This window comes from Pangasianodon hypophthalmus, chromosome 11 (assembly GCF_027358585.1).
Source record: "Pangasianodon hypophthalmus isolate fPanHyp1 chromosome 11, fPanHyp1.pri, whole genome shotgun sequence".
NCBI classification, from domain to species: Eukaryota; Metazoa; Chordata; class Actinopteri; order Siluriformes; family Pangasiidae; genus Pangasianodon; species Pangasianodon hypophthalmus.
Genome location: NC_069720.1, coordinates 20,846,644 through 20,867,281, shown reverse-complemented (window position 1 = coordinate 20,867,281; position 20,638 = coordinate 20,846,644). Strand labels below are relative to the sequence as shown.

The window sequence follows — 20,638 nt, the reverse complement described above, 5'->3', positions numbered from 1 at the left end:
AAGCATGATAAAAGTACCATCAACACAATACTGTACAATACTGTACATTAAAGTATATGCCCCATTACCTGCTTGTCGATGAACTCTCTGGTGTCTTTCTCAATATGGCCTTCGTAGAGATTTGTCGTCATGTTCATCAGACCAATCTTGGAGAGGCCAAAATCTGTCAGCTTAATGTGCCCCATTGAGGTTATCAACAGGCTGCACGTAGGGTTGAAAGACACCATTGTATTAAACCATTTCATTAAGTCATTATACTTGTATACAACATTCTACTGTACATATATTAAAACTCTTTCACTCATACTTGTCAGGTTTGAGATCTCGGTGTACTATGCCGTAGCTGTGAAGGTATTCCAAAGCTAGAACGGTCTCCGCGAAGTACAATCGGGTCATATCAACCGGCAGTGGGCCCATGTTTTTGAGCAAATTCGCACAGTCACCGCCTGTTTATCACACAGAAAGAATTATAGTTGCAATTTTTTTCGGGGTAAAACTTCTGGCCTTCAGTGAAATCCCAAAGATTATTTTTAAAAATCTTTTCCTCCCCTTTTTCAATTTTAATATCTGACATGGAAACACACAACTATTTTTCCTTGAAAGTTTTTTTTTTTTTTTGCAACAGTGAACCTAAGAAAAAAAAAAAAAAAAAACCACAGCATTTTCAGCCCACATTCTCTATATAATAAAATGTTTAAAAAAAAATTAACAATAAAGATAAAAATTACGATAATGTAGCTTTTAATTAACCATGCAAATTCTGCTTGAACTTTACCTTCCACATACTCCATGACCATGCAGAGGTGCCTACGGGTCTCAAAAGAGCAGAACATACTGACGACAAAAGGGTTCTCTGCGAATGTCAGGATGTCCCGCTCTACAAACACCTGCTGGATCTGGTTCCTCAGGATCAGGTTTTGCCGGTTGATCTTTTTCATTGCAAACCGTTGGCGAGTTTCCTTGTGCCTCACCAGGTACACAGCTCTGAAAGAAGATTACAGTGCAGGGGCTGTTAAATTAATGTGTTATATGCTGTGATCAGGCAGCATCTATAGCTATGGTGGCATACACAGTGACCCCATATAGGTGTAATCCTGACAGGTGTATTTGTCGTTTATTCGCCATTTAAATCATGACTGATTACCAAACATTATACTGTGCAAGTAATATGGCTCATGGTGTACTGACATTTTACTACTACAGCATGAGGTTAGGGGTGCGGTCCGATTATTTGCTGTTATGACGATGTAATAAGCTGCTGTCATTTCCTCAATGTTTAAAAAAAAAAAAAAAAACTGCAAATTGAGGTGACTGTCACATGACTATTAGGTAAAAGAGCAAAGCTTTCTCATGCTTTCTCCCCTTGGCTGCTGGCTTTTTCCTGTCACTATTTAGTTGGACTTCTTTCATGCCTAAAGTTGAAGTGTGATGACGTCTGACGTATCTGAGTTGACACATTACTTAAGAGTATACAAATTTCCCACAAAGTCCAACCCAACACCCCTGAGACAGAACTCTCTGCTTGTGAATTACTATTACAAGCTTGTTAGGGCGACTTATGCAGCTCAGAAATAACAAATTATAGAGTACTTATTGTCCACTGACTAAAAAAATGTTTTGTTTTTTTTTTAACAAAATTTGGTTAACATAATATTTGGTTGCATTAGCTATTTACTTTAGTTTAATTGTAATGCATTTAATCTTTCATCTGTATCTAATATGCTTACAATGTACAATGTGATATAAAAGGCTGTATTTTGCAAATATGAATGTATTTTTGTATTTGACTTTTTTACAAAAATATTTTTCCCCAAACTGCCAATTAATGTCCTATGATTAAGCAAAAAAAAAAAAAAAAAAAAATACTGCAATTAAATAATTAAGCAAAAACTGCAAATATCATTTTAGCCATTATTGTGCAGATTTAACTGTTTAAGTGTTGCATTCACTGTGACCCGTATAATGCTATTGCTTTAATCTGCTTACCCGTATGCTCCATTACTGATCAACTTTATGGTTTCAAAGTCACTCTCCAGTGGTTTCCTTCGGGGTGGGGTGAGCACAGACTTATTCTGCTGGAGTTGGGATGGGATGTTTTATTATTTATGGTCCAATTGTCCAGTTAGGGCATATATTTAATTTATACAGGAAAACTGATCACTGAATATAACTTACATCAGGCTCCTCTGTGTCCACGTTAAGGGAGGGCCCAGAATCATAGTTTTCCTCTAGCTGACTCACTTCTGCAAAACGTAAAAGACGAAACATAATTTAGAATAGTATGTGTTTTCAGTGTGTTTAATAATTGGATATTACGTATTAGATCATATACCATCTAAGGGATCTCGATTTAGGCCCAGCTGACTGATGATGTAACGGGGAATGTCAGTTTTGATGCCTTGGCCAACTTTAGCATGCCCCTCTGCTGCCTCCAGGAGGTGATAGAACCCTTCAGGGTCAAACTCCTGTCGATTCGAGACATTATGATGTGTAAGTATAACAAATGTTACCTATCCCTGAGATTTATTTGAGAATACATTGGTTTTGTGCATGTTGTGGTTTTACCAGACATTCCAACAGCCTTGCAGGGCGCGATATGATGATGAGAATCTTCTTTACCAGCTGGGTGATGATTGTGACCTCCTCACTCTCAGAACGCTCCAGCGCCTAAGAGCATAAAAAAAAGATTTGTCTGGTGAACACACACACACACACACACACACACGCACACGCACACGCACAACACTGGACAAAAGATACAATACGAAGCAGTAAGTCTTGTATGAGAGGTATAGGACAGGCAATTCAATGTGTGCCATTTTGTGTGGGTAATCATAACTCATACTCTTCATATGCTTTGAAATCGTTTAGTCCTTACTTGTTTTGCAACTTAATTTTAGCTTACAACACAGAAAATGTATAAAGAAGGTTTAGAAGACGACGTGACCGCAATTAAATTACAACAGCAAGATGTAAAACATGCAACAAGAGCAAGAAAGTCGTAACAGAATGCAAAGTTTGGAAAAAGACTGCACACACAACCTCTTTAACAGAGAGTGTTACATCAAAATAACAAGCAATTTCCTCCAAGCACATTTCAGCTAGTGATTCACATTTGTTCTTTTATCTGTCCTACCCAAACAGAAGCTATACACTCTGTATAGCATCATATAGTTGCTCATTAATGACGTCAGACCCTGTAATTATTGTTATACAACGAACAATTCACTCGTGTCTATAAGGAAATACATACAATACATCCATGTAGGAACAGACTTGTTGTTATTATTATTATTATTATTATTAACATTTAATTTATATAGCTCCTTTCTCTCACCCACAGTTGCAATGCTATTTGGAGATAACTCAAATGAACTGAATCAACATAATGTGTCATGGTATGAAGAAGAAGAAAAAAAAAAAAAACTTAATTTCTTATTTGCCCAGTTTAATGTACTAAATTAGCTGCACACTGGCATTCATTACACATCATAAGATTGTCATATTATTTAACAGAATGTAACACAAATGTGTACAGCTGGAAGGGTAAAAGGGAGTACAAAAAAAATGAAGTATTAGAAAAAATTCAGAGCCTATATACTTGAGGCAGTGACTGCAGGATGTGGGAAACACTTTAATAAGCTTAGCTCTGTGCATAATGTCCACAGCAGCCCTGCAATCTGACAGCGAGCGATGAGTCCTGCCTGGGGCTGTCTACACACCACACAGAAGGTGGGGGTTGCTATGGAAACTAAGGCTCTCTAAGAGCATGGAAGATTCTCTAGCCCAGAGAGGGGGATCTGCATTTTTAACCCTAAGCCACGAAGGTAGGATGACACACAGGGAAATTCCCTCCCAGATACCAGTGATCCCTCAGCCTTGCAATTAATGTCTTCACTGTGAGTGATGATAATGTTTGTTACATGTGGTGTTAAGATGGTTTTTTTGTTGTTGTTGTTTTTGTTTTTTTTTTCTGAACCTGTTGCTCTTTTTGAGAGAAGCAGACGTGTAGGATATGGAGCAGGGTAGAAAGAGTTAAAGGAGAGGGCGATGAGATAAGATGGCACATGTAATTTTGTCACACTGGTGACAGGCACAGTGTGGCTCAGCGCGATGTTACTTCTCCTCTCTGAGACAGCAGGGGGTTTGTTCTGCTAGCTTCTGCCTGGTACCGACAGAAACTGCGCAGAAGCAAGCCTCAGAGCTCACTGTCAGATCAGCTAGCAGCTTGTGCCACAGAAGAGCAATAAACAGCTTGCTGTAGCCAAAGATCCGATAAACCAAGCAGTACAACAAACAACCAAACATGCAAATCACTAGATTTCTAAATTTTGAAAAAAGGTGCCCTTTCATGTCAGTGGTTATATCTGTGGTTCATAAAAAAGTCTTTAAGGTCTTTTTCACCCTAATCTCCAAGTATCAAATCTGCACATGGGTCATTAATAATTATTCTGACATGGTTCATTGTAGCAAGAGAGGACTGAAAATCGGACAAAGGGTAGCTGTTGAGTCCATCATCCATTAACAATTACGCAAAACTGCACAAAAAAAAAAAAAAAAAAAATTATGCAAAAATATTTTTTGATGAATTCTTCAGTCAAATATATATGTTAATTAAGCTCACAATTTGTAGAATTGTCTTTTCAGAGACAGGACTTCAGGCCAGGGTTTCCAGTGTTACCTGAGTGGTCAGTTTACACCTAGTTGTGCATGTATACCTATAGGGAACTACTGGGAAAACATATGTAGCTGAAATGGCTTTTTACTATATTACTTCAATGATAGAAAGTTAAATAAAGCTAAACTTAAAGTTCTCTCACAATGGTTGTAATTTTGAATTCCTGTTATATAAATTCTTGACAGAATTCACCGACTGTCCTTCAACAAGTGGCTAATATTCAAGTCTGTATTTGAAATTCACAGTGAAAGAAACATGTAGTTAGTTTCATGTCACACCTCATGCAGCAGCTTGTCAAGATTCTCCTGCAGCTCTAGAAAGTAGAGGGAGGTGATCAGGCCTTTCTGTGACTTGTCCAGACAGTCTCTGGCGAGCTCCACCAGCTGGTGCTGGATGAAACCCAGCACTCCATCTCCCAGAGGTAAAGTGCTGTCGGCAGAACAGTGTGTGACGATGTCCAGCAAGCGCTCCTCCATCTGCGCTGTCGCCTGGACACAAGAGCTTACCATTAGCCTACCTGAAGCATACTGATAATCAGTTCAAGATGAAAAGCAAGTGCTTACATAAACAGATTGTGCGAATAAAGAATATGCCTAAGGGAGGCATTTTTCCTCATAAAGGAGAATGAAAGAGCAACTTAAGATGTTAAATAATTCCTGAAACTACTCAAACAGGATACCTTAGGAAACCTCTCCTTGTAAACATGGTTCATCATCACAGTTTCGCTGTCAAAGGAGCCACTTGTTCGTCCAGGACTGTAACAAGAAAAATAAAATAAAATAATTTCCCAATCAATATTTTAGTATTTCTTAGTATTGCTTATTTTTTTTAAGCAATTAAAAAAAAATACTGAAAAGATAAATGATGAGGAAAAACCCCACAATGGTAGTGTATGCTACCATTCCCCATGAGTAGGCTGTGTTGGGAAGGTGTATATTATGAGCGGTAAGCTGTGTGTGGGAGAGAACCTAATCTACAGAGACCTACTGAATCCTTAAACATACAAGCTAGGCTAGGAACGCTAAGAGTGCAATAGTAACACAATACAGCAAAACAAAAGTAGCAATACAGCACTCTATTTGATCATGTGCATGGCTATTGGTTTTCATTAAAAACACAACAAACCAGTCGAAATTAAATATTTAACACTAGAAAATGAGGAGACACACTGGTTGGAGGGATTACCTAAGACTACGGGAGCGTGGGCGTATGAAAGATGAGCTTCGGCCATCCTCATCTGTCATACTCTCCGAGCTACGGAAGTGTCTGAACAGGAAGTGAAGCTCGTCTTGTGTGGGCTGGTATGGAAGCTGGTGCAAACGTTCTTGGGAAGAGGAGGAGGACTGCAACAGAATTCAGCAAGTCTAAGTGTTTTTGTACAGAAGAAAACACTACCCGTAGCACTTTGGGGGGGGGCACAGCTCAAACACAACACACACTGTAACCATAAACAAAGCATTTACCACCAAATTCTTACTCATATCACATTGTACTGATCTAAATAGCTTGATTAGCTTTATTATTAAGAATTAGATTTATTACTAACATCCTGCCTAACTACGCTGATGAGAGGGCTGCTTTCCTGGACTCTGAAGGCAGAAAATCATATCATAATAATACTCCATAAATTCACTCATTATCAAGAAGTTTTTTTTAAAAAGAAACTCCACTCTTCATCTTGGTTGTTTGCAATTCACAGATGAACAACCGGCAACATTCTGACCGCCTTGCAGCTGCTTCCTAACAGGTTCGAAAGCAAAATATGTGCTGGTGGTTGTGGAAAAATAAACAACCATAAAAATAGAATGATATCATGCTTTAACTGATGTGTGTCAAGCCCAGATTTTGCACACAAATTAAACAAACATTGAAGACACTTACAGAGACAGTGGAGCTGGGTGGATTGGTGCCATAGCCAGATGATGGAAGTGAGGCCAGTGACCACCTCCTACCTTCTGCCCTGAAAGGACAAAAAAAAAAAAAAAAAAAAAAACTATGTTAAAAGACATTACTGAAAAACAGTATTGACAATAATTGCACTTGACATATGAGCTATGGCATTCAACCAAAGTTTTAGTGTTAATGATAGGGTTATTATCATTAATCACTCCATCTTCACAATTATATTACTCTCCTGGGAATCCTTTAACAATATCACAGGCAGCCAGGCAAAATCCCACAAAAATGCTTGTGATTTCAATAACAGGAACCCTGCTCAATATGAATGACATTTACTGCAATTAAAAACTTAATCTGTGCTTATGGAGCCGGAGGACTAAAGTCTAGGTTTTAAGGGAGTCAAGGAAATGGGGAACTTGATTGTTCCTTCAAAAATCTCAAGTAAACCAACAGAGTGAAGGAGAGATTTGCTACCTGTCAGTTCGAGCCAGGTGGCTGAGAGGACACAGAGAGAGGTGAAGAAAGAGAGCATCAGAATTACACATGATGCACAGAGCAGACACAGATTACTGTTTGCCATAATGGAAAAAACACATGGTTTGTCTATAAGCTCCATAAATAAGACATTAGAGCTATTACTCACCTGCGGGCAAAAGGGAAGTTGAGGGAGGCGATGGCTGACACATTTCTTGGGCTATCTAAAGGACTGCTGGCAGCTGGAAGGAGACCAATTCCACATATAAAGAATACACAAGGGTGTGGTGATAAGCATGCTGCGCCCAAAAATACTAACGAGCACCCATGCATATATCTTCTGTTAAAAAAAAATCATTTTATTTATTATGAGAAATCAAGATTACTTGTTTTCAATGTGGCTATGACATGAACAAACCATGAGGCTGTGAATAAGAAAATAACAAGAGAGTACAACTGGACAGAGCTGGTAAAACACTCTTCTTTCCTGCGTTAATTACCCAATGAGTTTGATTGCTAGTTAATAACATCCAAATTTAAAGCAGTCTACAATCTGTGCTGCGCTAGTAGCCATCTTGTGCAAATTGACTGTGTAGATACAGTATGTCAGAGGAGCTTGTATTCTCTTACTTTCCACACTCTGTGCAAAGCATATGACCATGACCAGCATTCACTTACAAAGAGGACAGTCCTGGAATATAGTAAAGTTGCTTATAAAAGCATAATGAGCACTGAGCTACTGAATGTGCTATTTGATTAAAGTGTTCTAGGTTAATAATATATCCAGTAATTGCAGACTACTGGCCACACGCATCACGTACACAATAGGCAGTTGTTTAATTTTTAACGCCAAGGACTATATTCCTAGAAGGAGCAAGAATGAATAAATTAATGAATTTATTAATTAATACTAATAAAATACATATATAAATACGTGAAGAAATAAACACACAAATGACTAAACAGAAATATAAATAAATAAACATACATAATTAAATAGGACATTGTAGAAGAGTACAAAATATTCCATATAAGCAAGTTAATAATCTATACAAGTGGCTTTAAATTAATTTGGAATAAATATTTAAAAATTCTTTCTGGGTAATACCTTATCAAATACCTCTATAAAAGACCTTACTGAATAATTTAGTAGTGTTACCTGATGACAGGAAAAGCAGAAGAGTTCAATAAAATGTGTTTCGAAGTCAGAGGAGTCCTATATGTGTGATAAAATGGTGCCTCTGCACCCAGTAATAAAAACGTGTGCGAGTCTTGAGTGTATAACACAATAAATCTGCAGAAATATATATATATATATATATATATATATATATATATATATATATATATATATATATATATATATATATATATATATATATATATATATATAAAACAAACTTGGACATGAACCCCACCCAACTCCCACACTTCGTGTACAGCAGATCTGCACAGCTATGTTACAGTTCAGTATTCAGCAAGTCTTAATTCATGACCAAAACACAAGGAGAAACCAAACACTTTTCTGTTTCTGCTTATGATCTAAGCAGACACAGGATGCTTACTTTGTGCGACAGCACACTAATAAATATTAAATGAAAAAATGTTTATATTCATGACTACTGTATCTTTGTTCTTGTTCAGAATACGTAGTCCAGCGTGATTTACTCACACAGCTGCTCTGCAAGATGCCTTCTCTGGTAGAAAAATGCTATTACAAGCTATCTGTGGTAGAACATTTTGTACCGTGGGTTATGTGTATTAATGTCATGGCTCCGAGTGCTGAGATTTAGATCAAATTTAAGAGTGTGTCCCAAGCATACTGCACACCACACAGTAAGCCTAAACAGTAAATGACACCATGGTGGCATGACACACTGCCTGATCAAGCCTGCCAGCAATGTTTGGCATAAACCAGACAGGGTTAGCACAATCACACCAGAGGTTGTAAAGACACACAGATCTGGCGGAAAGCAGAAAGCTGCCCAAAATAGAGAGAAACTCACCAACACCTATCGTTAGTAACTAGCTGGCAATCAGGAGTTCTCTAGCTCAACAACTTCTCAACTGGGTAACAAGGATAAATCGGCTGACTATCATCTATCACTCACTAAAGTAATTAGAGAATAAATTAATTACCAGCTTCCCAAGTAATTAGAGAATAAATAAATTCCTTATCTGTTCACCAGGAAAAAAAATACAACTCCGACAGTTCAGAATCCTTCTTCCTCTCATAGTGTAGTATCGGACTCTTTCACTCTCTCACTCCCATTTGCATTGTTTACACTCTGACACACTCTTAACTCCTGATTTGCTGCGGCTCCTGTCACCATGTAACTGGACTTCTTTGTAATTCCCTGACACAACACTGACTGTACATTACCATTACAGGGTTATAATCACATCATATCAGAGTAAGTTTTCTTCCCCTAACTCAATAATCATGTTTTTGTTTCATTTTTAACAACAAAAAATTATAATAATAATAGAAAAAAAAACATGCACTGTAGCTTTAGGTGAAAACAGGAATACATCAGTGCACAGAACTCTTAAGTATTAAAAAAAATGCTTCTCATATTGCTTTGGAGGACTCCAGAGTTTGTTAATAATAATAATAATAATAATAATAATAATACGATGGTGACGAGTCTGCCTACAGACAGGAGGTAAAAGAGCTGGCTGTCTGGTGCAGTCTTAACAACCTGGAGCTCAACATGCTCAAAACAGTGGAGATGATAGTTGACTTCAGGAGGAACCCCCCTGCACACCCCCCACTCACCATCATGGACAGCACTGTTACGATAGTGGAGTCATTCAGGTTCCTGGGCAACACTATCTCTCAGGACCTGAAGTGGGGCATTCACATTGAGTCCACTGTTAAAAAGCCCCAGCAGAGGTTGTATTTCCTTCGCCAGCTGAGGAAGTTCAACCTGCCCAGGAGCTGCTGAAACAGTTCTACTCTGCCATCACTGAATCCGTCCTCTGCACCTCAATAACTGTCTGGTTCAGCTCATCTACCAAACCTGATCTCAGAAGACTACAGAGGATCGTCTGGACTGCTGAGCGAATCACTGGTACACCCCTCCCCACTCTCCCAGAACTGTACTTATCCAGAGTGAGCAAAAGGGCTGGCAAAATCACTCTGGACCCCTCACATCCAGCACACTCCCTCTTTGAACTGTTGCCGTCTGGTCGACGCTACTGAGCACCGAGCACCAGAACAGACAGGCAAAGGAGCACTTTCTTTCCTCAGGCAATCCATCTCATGAACACTTGACAATAAAACGTGGAACACACAACACTATCATACATTTATTTACTTAACACATTATTTACAACTTATTTACTTTTCAAATTTGCACATAACATACCTGTACATACAAAACTGTCTATTTTGTATATATTCTATATGTATATTTGTATATTATTCTTTTTATTATCTGTGTCTTGTCTTTGTCACTGTCATTCTGTTGCACTGTGGAGCTTCTGTCACTAAAACAAATTCCTCGTATGCGTAAACATACCTGGCAATAAAGCTCATTCTGATTCCAAAAAAAAAAAAACTTTCAGATGGACAGATTGGCCAATCATTCATAGCAAAGCTTTCTTTATAGTCATATACAGCTCTGTGCTTCTAAACCTTCTATTTGGCCTCATTATTAAAGACAACACCAGCAGCGCAGTAAATTCCTGCTGTTACAGCTCCCTTTGACAAGCTCCTCGTGCATTACCGGCTAAGCAGACACTGTGGAGCAATCCTGGGCGGGACAAGCACATATCCCTTGTTTGCTTGTAGGTGATCAGATAACAGTAACTGTTTACACATGCAAAATAATCTGATAACAGCAAACAGATCAGATTTTGTCAGTAACATTATGTTTATGTGCACTGAGGTGATCTGATAACGGAAGAGCTCCAGGTCTGTAGGGGAAAAAAAATCTGTCACTCAATAACCAGATTTTAGTAAAACGGCTACAAGTACTGTAGATGTTAGTTCAGTTATAATTTCCAGTCGCAAGGCGGTGGAGTCACCACTTCGTAAATCAAGTACCTGAGGTAAGGATTAACACACTCACTATAACTGTGCTGTTATACGAAAAAAGGTAGTTCCTGCTCTCACCTATGTTTTAGCTGTGATAAAAAGTCATTCCCTCACCAGTCTCTCTCTCTCTAAATAAATAAATAAATACATACATACAGAGAAACTGGAAGAGAAATCTTACCCCTCTGTCCTGAAGACTACCCCGTGTATGTTTTTAATTCAACATGATGCATTTCTTGTGTGTTTCCAGGAAGCACAATTAACTTTACTGGTAATTATTCATTTGGTTGAATTATTCATTTCATTGATGCATTTTTTCAATTACGTTTCAAAGACAGACATAACCCTTTTTCCTGAATCCAGCCACTTGCACACGTGAGAGTTGAGATGCGGTTTTAAATATTTGCTCCATGTCTGCTGGTATGAAAGGACAATCCTGAACAGCCACATACCATCACAGACACAGACACTCGCCTGGACTACTGCTGTTGATCCCGTTTTGTACAACCCATAAAAAAAAAAAAAAGGGATCTTAATGCATGCTTGTGTTAAATAAAGCTGTTAGGGGAAATAAAGTGTATGTATAACTCCAGCTTTGGGATGACTCTCACCTGTGTGGACTGACAGGGGTGAGAGTGGGCGCGTCGGGGAAGGCGTCCCAACCCCGAGGTTCTTCCTACTGCTGCGGCAACTGCGACGAAAACACACAGGAGGGAAGAAGAAGAAAGAAAGAAAAGAAAAAAAGACAGGGTGACTTAAGACTCATTATCAGTACACAACAAACAATTCAGACCTTTATACTGGTAGCAGAAGTGAACAAAAAAGAGACATTATTGAGAACACTATCTTGTGGAAATGCTCCTTGAAGTGGAATCTGGGGAAAATAAATAAATAGATAGATAGATAGATAGATAGATAAAAGTACTGAGCAAAGGTTGCACTCTGTTTCCATTATCATTATGATTCAGGACATTGCACTCACACCTGCTTTAAATGCCCTGTGAAAATACACGTGTTTCTCTCTCTCTCTCTCTCTCTCTCTCTCTCTTACAAGCCCCAGAGAATCCATCCGATTCAATCACAGGATTCATCAGATTCATCAGTTTGAGGATTAATCACATTGCTGAAGCCAAGTAAGCTGAGCAATGCTGCCATGTGTCCTCGCATGAAACTCACTCAAAACAATGTCACATGCTCGATTCAGTAAGTTTATGATTAACAACATCTTCAGTCTACTTACCTTTTGGATCGCTTAAGCATCACCCCGGTGACGAAATGAGCTTTGCTGCTCGTCGCTGCACTCCAGCAGCTCGGGTCAGACATGGCATTTACTTAGTTATTCAGCTAGCTGGCTAGCATGCGCGCGATGTCTGCCGTCTCCGCTGTGTGCAGTCGCGACGCTAAACTCGCTAGCCAAGTCTCACCCAGTCAACAAGTCCTCCTCTTGCGAGGCACAGACAACAGTCAAGAGAAGTAAGGGGAATTCATTCCTGTGCTTTGTTTTAGTTAGCTAACGAGCTACGTAGTGAGTTAGTTAGCTAGTTTAGCTAGTTTAGCTTAGCTAGCTAGGTGGGTAAGTTGGCAACTGGTCCAGCGAACTTTTCTCATTTGGACCAACACGCGCTCCATCACCGCCTGATCCTGTTAGTAAGTCGAGCATTTGGTAACTTTTGTATATATGTATATAAATATATATATTTTAAAACTTTTTTCCGTCTTCCTCACATAATTCACGCCTTGCCTGTGCCACTCTCTCCAACTTCTCCTGCTGCAGCTTTTGTGTTGTGTGCCTGCGCTCTGTTGTGTTGATCACCGGGCGATGACGTTGGAACGTACCATCTCTGCTCCAACACAGGGGTGACACACGACCCCATATACACTTCCAGACCTACTCCTTAATAACCGGGGTATTTTGTCCTAATGAACTGACACTATTAACCACAGTTCTTCTTTTTTTTTTTTTTCAAAGATTGTTATTGCCTCTAACCTGCACCTAATATTTTGAAACTTTCCCCCCCGTGCTGTCTACATGGTTCCGGCTGCCAGGAGTGAGCATGAAGAGCACTGACGTCATTTCCTCACGTGTTAACACAGCCAGTCAAAACAGAGTCCCGTATAACGCAAGAACTAAACTTTACTAATGACGCGTAGGAAATATAAAAGTGATTATAGCATGACACACAGGACGAATATTTATGTGATGAGATGTAACACACACACACACACACACACACACACACACTATAGCCAGCATTAAAAGAAAAAGTCCACCTTCAAATGTTTTAGACTGAAATAGTTGTGATGTGTTCAGTGATCGTATTGACAATGTGTTGCTTGATGCTGTGTTTTTTTTTTATTCCTGTGAGAAGTTAGCAGTTGTGTGTCTCTCTGATGTCACACAACGTAGTGATGTAGTGAAGTCATATTTTATTTGCTCTTGGCTGAGTGAGCAGCCATGTTGATATGACGTCATATGCTGAACCCAGGGCTGAGGAGACCTTGACATTTTCTGAGTAGTAAGTCCAAGTTAGTGGGGCATTTTCTTTGTTTTTTCCTAGTCGGGGATCAGAAATTCAGAGCTACGAGCTTTAGTCAAAGGCAAAGTTGCAACTTGTAATTCCCCTCCTCCTACAACAACAACAAAAAAAACCCCACCAAAAACTCCACTCAATTTCAATTGGTCAGCTGGGGGTAGTCTTCTCAATTACCAGTTCCTTCCCCGTTTACGGAACGATATCACATCAACACGTGAACAGTGTAAAGAACCGCTTCTCTACTTTTAAATTAGTTTATAGCAATATTGGCTTTAGATCAATTAATATACAGACATGGTACTTGGTTAAATCTATAACACTGACCATACTAATCTCTGTTTTAAGAAGGCAATCATTAACATTAGTGTTATCACTCATATTAGCCGGCTAGCTCGTTGATAACACTACTTGCTATTGTCCACTGTTGTTGCTGTGCTTCAATATCAGTCCAAAATATTGCATGAATGTTTAACATCCACTATAATAGAGCAGTACCAGTAGCCACTCAGGCCTGTAACTGTAAAAGTGCTGTTAAAGTAGCTTTTTATGAGCTTTACTTGCTCTGACAGTGCAAGCTAAATACACACTTTCATGGAGGTGTCTACGTTTTTTCGATTTCACACGTTGAACGTCCCGAGGTGGGAAAATGACGTCATTACACCTTGCAAATTACTACTTACAAGGCGCCACGAACGCAGCATAATTCCCGCTGGAGCCACTATCAGTGCACATTTGAACAGAACTGTGGGTAATGTAGAAAACTAGAGTGAAAATAGCCCTACATGTCAATGAAAGAAGTTGAAATCATAAAAGTCAACTCAGAATTTCATTGCAGATTAAATCTTGAGAGCCACTGAAGATCATAAGTTAATTCTAAAGATTAATATGCAAGTCATTCACTGTGAAATTTTTACTCTAAGTCATAGGGTATAATAACTGATATAATCATAATGACACTAATGGGCCAGTAGCCTACAAGCTTGTGTAATGACTTATTTATTTATAGTATAATGACATAGAATGTACTTATTTAAAGACAACAATTTGGAGATAATTATGGGCTTATGTGTATATATATATATATATATATATATATATATATATATATATATATATATAAAACAAACAAATATCTAAAATTAAAACCTATTTAGCTGGTATAATGACAGTATAAAAATGTCTGTCAAAAAGAACACTCTTGCTTTAATGGTAATTCTGATTATAATTTATGTGGTAATCTTTCAGCATGTAAGGCGACTGGCTTACCTCCACGGATGAAGGGTTTGTAAAGGGCTGCAGGGACTGCATGGGCTGCAGGGGCTCGGGGTGATTGGGCTCTGGTTGGGTGACAAACTGAAAGTCAAGACATGTTTACATGTGTTAGTGCTCTGACTAAGTGTATCTGTGCTGCCTTTAGTCTCCTTCATGACTTTTTTTTAGCTGCCAACATTAAAGCAGCCCACGTTTGTAGCTTCATCAGATTAATGATTTCCAAGTAACATACGTTAATATTTTTACTGTCATGCTGCCTTAACACTTTAATTTCCTCATGAGGGATTAATAAAAGTTTGTCTTATCTTATATCTTAGCTTAAAATGAGACTTAAGTGTAAATCAGTTTGTTAAATTTTGGTGCCTTCACAACTCACTGCACATCGACTATTTACATGACATATTTGTATGCAACACTTTATTTTTTTTACATTAAAAGAGATTTTTCATGTCATTGGGCATGTACTGACACAATGAAATGACAGACATAAAGTCTGATTATAGTGTAGCTATGAATGTATAATGTATATATGTATTTGGAGACTCACTTGCAATGCACACAGACTTAATATTTAAATTATTTCAATTCTCAGAGTTTTCATACACAATGCAAATACTAATGCACATTTTTATAAAACAGTAAACACAATTGTTATTGCAGAGATGTACAGAATGCACTTATGTTAGTTAGATATGTACTTTGTACACTTGAACAGACAGTTGCTTCAAAAATTGCATGTAAAATACTATGTACAATGAGCATTGTGTTTGTACAAAAGAAAAGGCTGGCGTGATGTGATATTCCAGTGAATGACTTGCCCAGTAAGATTCTTAAAATTGAAAGTGGATACCTGCTGTCAGTCCCATCCCACTAGTACATATAAATGCTACAATGCTAAGTATTGCAGTGCAAAGTGCTGCTAATGACGGAGCAAGAGGTAGGTGTCAGACAGGAGGAAGAAGTGTTTGGCTGCGTCATGGTTCGCATGGAGGAGTTCACATGGAATGGGCAAGAGGGAAGGGATGGGATCTGGATATTTTACCTGACATCCAAACAAATACTGGAGACCAGTCTAAATATTGCTAGAACAGGTTGAAGAGTACAGTTTCGGCTGACCAAATCTTCTGTGGTACCAATAATAAAGATTTTCAGAAATGAAAAAGAGGATGTGAAAGAATAGGAGGAAGGCCCAAGAAGAAAAACAATCTCTCTCAAAAAGACAAACAATGAAAGACAATCAAATGAAATTCAAGTTACACTAGCTGACCTTTTCACCTTTCCACAGTGCTGTGCAACCGTGTCATGAATACATTTGTTTTTATTGTACCTTTGTATATACACCGATCAGCCATAACATTATGACCACCTGCCTAATATTGTGTTGGTCCTCCTTTTGCTGCCAAAACAGCCCTGACCCGTCGAGGCATGGACTCCACTAGATCCCTGAAGGTGTGCTGTGGTATCTGGCACAAAGACGTTAACAGCAGATACTGTAAGTTGCGAGGTGGGGCCTCCATGGATTGGACTTGATGGCCAGCACACCCCACAGATGTTCGACTGGATTGAGATCTGGGGAATTTGGAGGCCAAGTCAACACCGTGAACTCTTTGTCATGTTCCTCGAACCATTCCTGAACAATTTTTACAGTGTGGCAGGGCGCATTATCCTGCAGAAAGAGGTCACTTCCATTAGGGAATACCGTTGCCATGAAGGGGTGTTCCTGGTCTGCAACAATGTTTAGGTAGGTGGTATGTGTTAAAATAGCATCCAGATGAATGACAGGACCCAAAGTTTCCCAGCAGAACATTGCCCAGAGCATCACACTGCCTCCGCCAGCTCGCGTTCTTCCTATAGTGCATCCTGGTGCCATCTCTTCCTCAGGTAAATGATGCTCACATACCCGGCCTTCCACATGATATAAAAGAAAATGTGATTTATCGGACCAGGCCACCTTCTTCCATTGCTCCGTGGTCCAGTTCTGATGCTCACCTGTCCATTGTAGGCACTTTTGGCAGTGGACAGAGGTCAGCATGGGCACTCTGACAGGTCTGTGGCTACACAGGCCTGTGTGTTCTGACACCCTTCTATCATAGCCAGCTTTAACTTTTCAGCAATTTGTGCTACAATAGCTCTTCTGTGGGATCAGACCAGACGGACTAGCCTCCAATCCCCACGCGCATCAGTAAGCCTTGGGCGCCAATGACCCTGTCGCTAGTTCACCGGTTGTCCTTCCTTGGACCACTTTTGGTAGGTACTAACCACAGCATACCGGGAACACCCCACAATGCCTGCCATTTTAAAGATGCTCTGACACAGTCATCTAGCCATCACAATTTGGCCGTTGTCAATGTCTCTCTAATCCTTACGCTTGCCCATTTTTCCTGTTTCCAACACATCAACTTCGAGAACTGACTGGTCACTTGCTGCCTAATATATCTCAACCCTTGACAGGTGCCACTGTAACGAGATAATCAATATTATTCACTTCACCTGTCAGTGGTCATAATGTTATGGCTGATTGGTGTATACTGGCAGGTGAATAAAACTTTGGACATTGAGAAATTTATTGTTATTTTAGCAATATGACAAGATATTGGAGTTAAATTAAAGATATGGAAATTAAATAATGAATATGAGGTCAAAGTGCAGACTTTTAACTTTAATTTGAGGACATTTTCATCCAAATCAGGTGAACGGTGAAGGTATTACAACACTTTTTATCTGGGGATCGCCCCATTTTTAAGGGACCAAAGGTAGTTGGACAATTGGCTGTTCAGCTGTTCCAGCTGTGTGTTATTCCCTCATTATCTCACTTATAGGTAAGCAGATAAAAAGTCTAGAGTTGAGTTCAAACGTGTCGTTTGCATTCGGAATCTGTTGCTGTTAACTCTCATTATGAAGAGTAATATGAACAAGCTATCCAGAAAGATAGCAAAAACAAATCAACTGTTGTGGCCAAATCAACTATTTAGTAGGTTCTTAAAAAGAAAGAATGCACTGGTGAGCTCAGGAGCACCAAAAAGCCCAGAAGACCACAGTAAAGATCTAGTGTGGATGACAGAAGAATTCTTCCCCCCAATGAAGAAAAAAATCCCTTTCAAAGCAGTTGCCCAGATCAGGAACCCCCTCCAGGAGGTAAGTGTATCTGTGTCAAAGTCAGCAATCAAGGGAAGTCTTCACCAGAGTAAATACAGAGGCTTTACCACAAGATGTAAACCTCAAAAACAGGAAGACCAGATTAAAGTTTGCCAAAAACATGTTAAAAAGCCCATACAGTTCTGCAACATCACCTATGAGAAGATGAGACAAAGATCAACTTGTAGCAGAATGATGGGAAGAGAAGAGTAGGGAGAAAGGAAGGAACTGCTCATGATCCGAAGCATATCACCTCATCTTATGGCAGGGGGCTTCAGTCTTATCCGCAAAGGGCCAGTGTGGCTGCAAGTCTGCATTCCAGCCAAATAGGAGGCACAGTTGATTGGAGTTCTAGATGAACTGACTAAACAAGTGGAAACAGGTGTGACTCCTGCCTGGTTGGAATGAAACCCTGCAGCCACACTGGCCCTTTGTGGACAAGACTGAAGACCACTGTCTTATGGTGTGGGCGTGTATGGCTGCCAATGGAACTGGTTCCCTTGTAGTTATGGATGATATGACTGCTGACAAAAGCAGCAGGATGAATTCTGAAGTGTATAGGACTATATTGTCTGCTCAGATTAAGCCAAATGCTTCAAAACTCATTGGACAGCGCTTCACGCTGCAGATGGACAATGATACGAAGCATACCTTGAAAGCAACCACAGACTTTTTAAGGCAAAGAAGTGGATTGTTTTGCATTGGTTAAGTCAATCACCTGACCTGAATTCAATTGAGCATGCATTTCAAGACGAATCTGAAAGCAAAATGCCCCAAGAACAAGCAGGAAGTGAAGACAGCTGCAGTAAAGGCCCGGCAGAGCATCCCCAGGGAGGAAACCCAGCATCTAGTGATGTCTGTGGGTTCCAGACTTCAGGCAGTCATTGACTGCAAAGGATGTGCAACCAAGTATTAAAAACGAACATTTAATTTATAATTGTTAGTTTGTCCAAATATATATGGACCTGACTATGGAGAAATGTGTTAATTCAATTGAAGAAAACAATTTTACAACATTTAACAAATAAAATCCATTCTGTATAGATACCAAAACCAATCATCTTGCCACAAAGCCTGCGCTATTAGTCTTACGTGCTCTTCATATATTAAAGTTACACTGAAAAAAGAACCTGATGAAAAACCTGTATGAATTCAAATGATTTTGTTTTATTTTATACAAAGAAAAAAGAAAACATACAAACATATAAACACTAACCCCGCCCCAGGCCTAAGCTAACCTTAGTAACGCTAACCTTTCGTAAGAACTGGGTTATATGAATAGTTTTGAATTTTAAATTAATATGGGACCATTTTATAATAAAAGCATATCCTGACTTCTGATTTCATTTAGACTCCTGTTTAACTACATTTAAATGTGGAGACTTTTTAACTTTCTATTTAGAATTTTGAAGATTTTGACACCCATATTTTCCCTTATAATTATAATATAATCTTCCTGTACTTTTTCATCCCTGTCAATAGATGTCATCATAACTCCTGTTATTTCATAGCATTCTATATGTCCTATGCCTGACCTTGACAAAAAATGGTCAGAATATCCATTTTCCATTTTCATTAGTGACAAAACAGGAAAGTCTAATTAAGCAAGCCCAGACATTTAGTAACAATGATTTGTTGTTTCAACAACAACAGACACTCAAAATCGTAAATAGAGGATCTTTAAGGATATTTAACGATACCATATGACTGCCTTTTCTGTCCACGTCATCCTTGTGTAACAACTTACCTTTGAAATTGTATGCAGCTATGCGTGTCTCTTTGTAAACAGTGTAATGTTATGAGAGGTAGGTATTCAAGCAGCAATCAATTGTTCAACGTACGTCAAAGTTCTGTCAGCTATTGTAATAACACTCATTAGTGTCCAAAGTCCAACGAAATACCACTGAATCAAAACGCTGGTGTTGAAAACACCACATTTCAGAGCAAGCAGTGATTATTTTCTTTATTGAAAGCTTTGTCCAGTGTTGACACTAATAATAAAAGCTTCTTCTCTCTTCATAGGTGTTTCATAATTTGTGATTTAAACCTGACTGGACTTTCACTTGATGGAAAAAAAAAAAAAAGCTGAACATTAGACCAGCACAAATGGTCCTCAGCCTGGCAGCGAGGAGCACCTAACAGTGCAGTGGATAGCAACATGTGCTGCAAAAACATGAGGGTGTTGTCATAGTGATGCGAGAGAACTGGAGGAGAACCAACTGTGCAGAAAAACCCTCGGTGCTCTGCAGTGCCATCAGTTCGTTTGTTTAATCCTCCTCTATGCTCACTAACAGCAGCTTGCTTACAAATGGCCCAATCGCAATTATACACCACAGAGTTGCATATGTACTACGTTTCTGTTAAGTAAAGCAGAAACTGTGATCATGTACATCATGTCGTTTAGCTTAATGACAGAGAAAACTGACAACAAGCAGCGGATATAAGCCTGTAATATGGATCAACATCCAGTGGGCAGAGGAGGGCAGCTATATTTACATAGTGCTTGGAGTGGGAGGACAGAACATGAGTACCGCAGTGATCGTCTCTTAAAGCAGGCTGGAAGAGGGGTCGGGAAAACAAGCAAACATTTCTTGTGAGCATAAA

The 20,638-nt window shown here is 39.1% G+C and overlaps 1 protein-coding gene across 8 annotated transcripts in view; it reads right to left on the bottom strand.

Annotated features, from left to right (window-relative positions):
• mast3b (microtubule associated serine/threonine kinase 3b) overlaps nt 1–20,638 on the bottom strand; it is a 33,436-nt gene that overhangs the window by 11,226 nt on the left and 1,572 nt on the right. The window contains exons 2-16 of one of the 8 annotated variants that reach the window (XM_034308487.2): nt 14,894–14,980; nt 11,705–11,784; nt 7,221–7,293; nt 7,052–7,072; nt 6,560–6,638; nt 5,864–6,021; nt 5,358–5,433; nt 4,957–5,166; nt 2,566–2,667; nt 2,333–2,465; nt 2,176–2,243; nt 1,987–2,075; nt 776–984; nt 308–446; nt 69–201 (exon numbers count right to left, since the gene is read on the bottom strand). In XM_034308487.2, coding sequence (XP_034164378.2) covers nt 69–201; nt 308–446; nt 776–984; nt 1,987–2,075; nt 2,176–2,243; nt 2,333–2,465; nt 2,566–2,667; nt 4,957–5,166; nt 5,358–5,433; nt 5,864–6,021; nt 6,560–6,638; nt 7,052–7,072; nt 7,221–7,293; nt 11,705–11,784; nt 14,894–14,980 — 1,657 coding nt within the window. Of the gene's footprint in view, nt 1–68; nt 202–307; nt 447–775; nt 985–1,986; nt 2,076–2,175; nt 2,244–2,332; nt 2,466–2,565; nt 2,668–4,956; nt 5,167–5,357; nt 5,434–5,863; nt 6,022–6,559; nt 6,639–7,051; nt 7,073–7,220; nt 7,294–9,237; nt 10,324–11,704; nt 11,785–12,333; nt 12,898–14,893; nt 15,070–20,638 lie in introns of those variants that run through there. The other 7 variants (XM_053237968.1, XM_034308488.2, XM_026913806.3 and 4 more) reach the window with 7 other exon arrangements.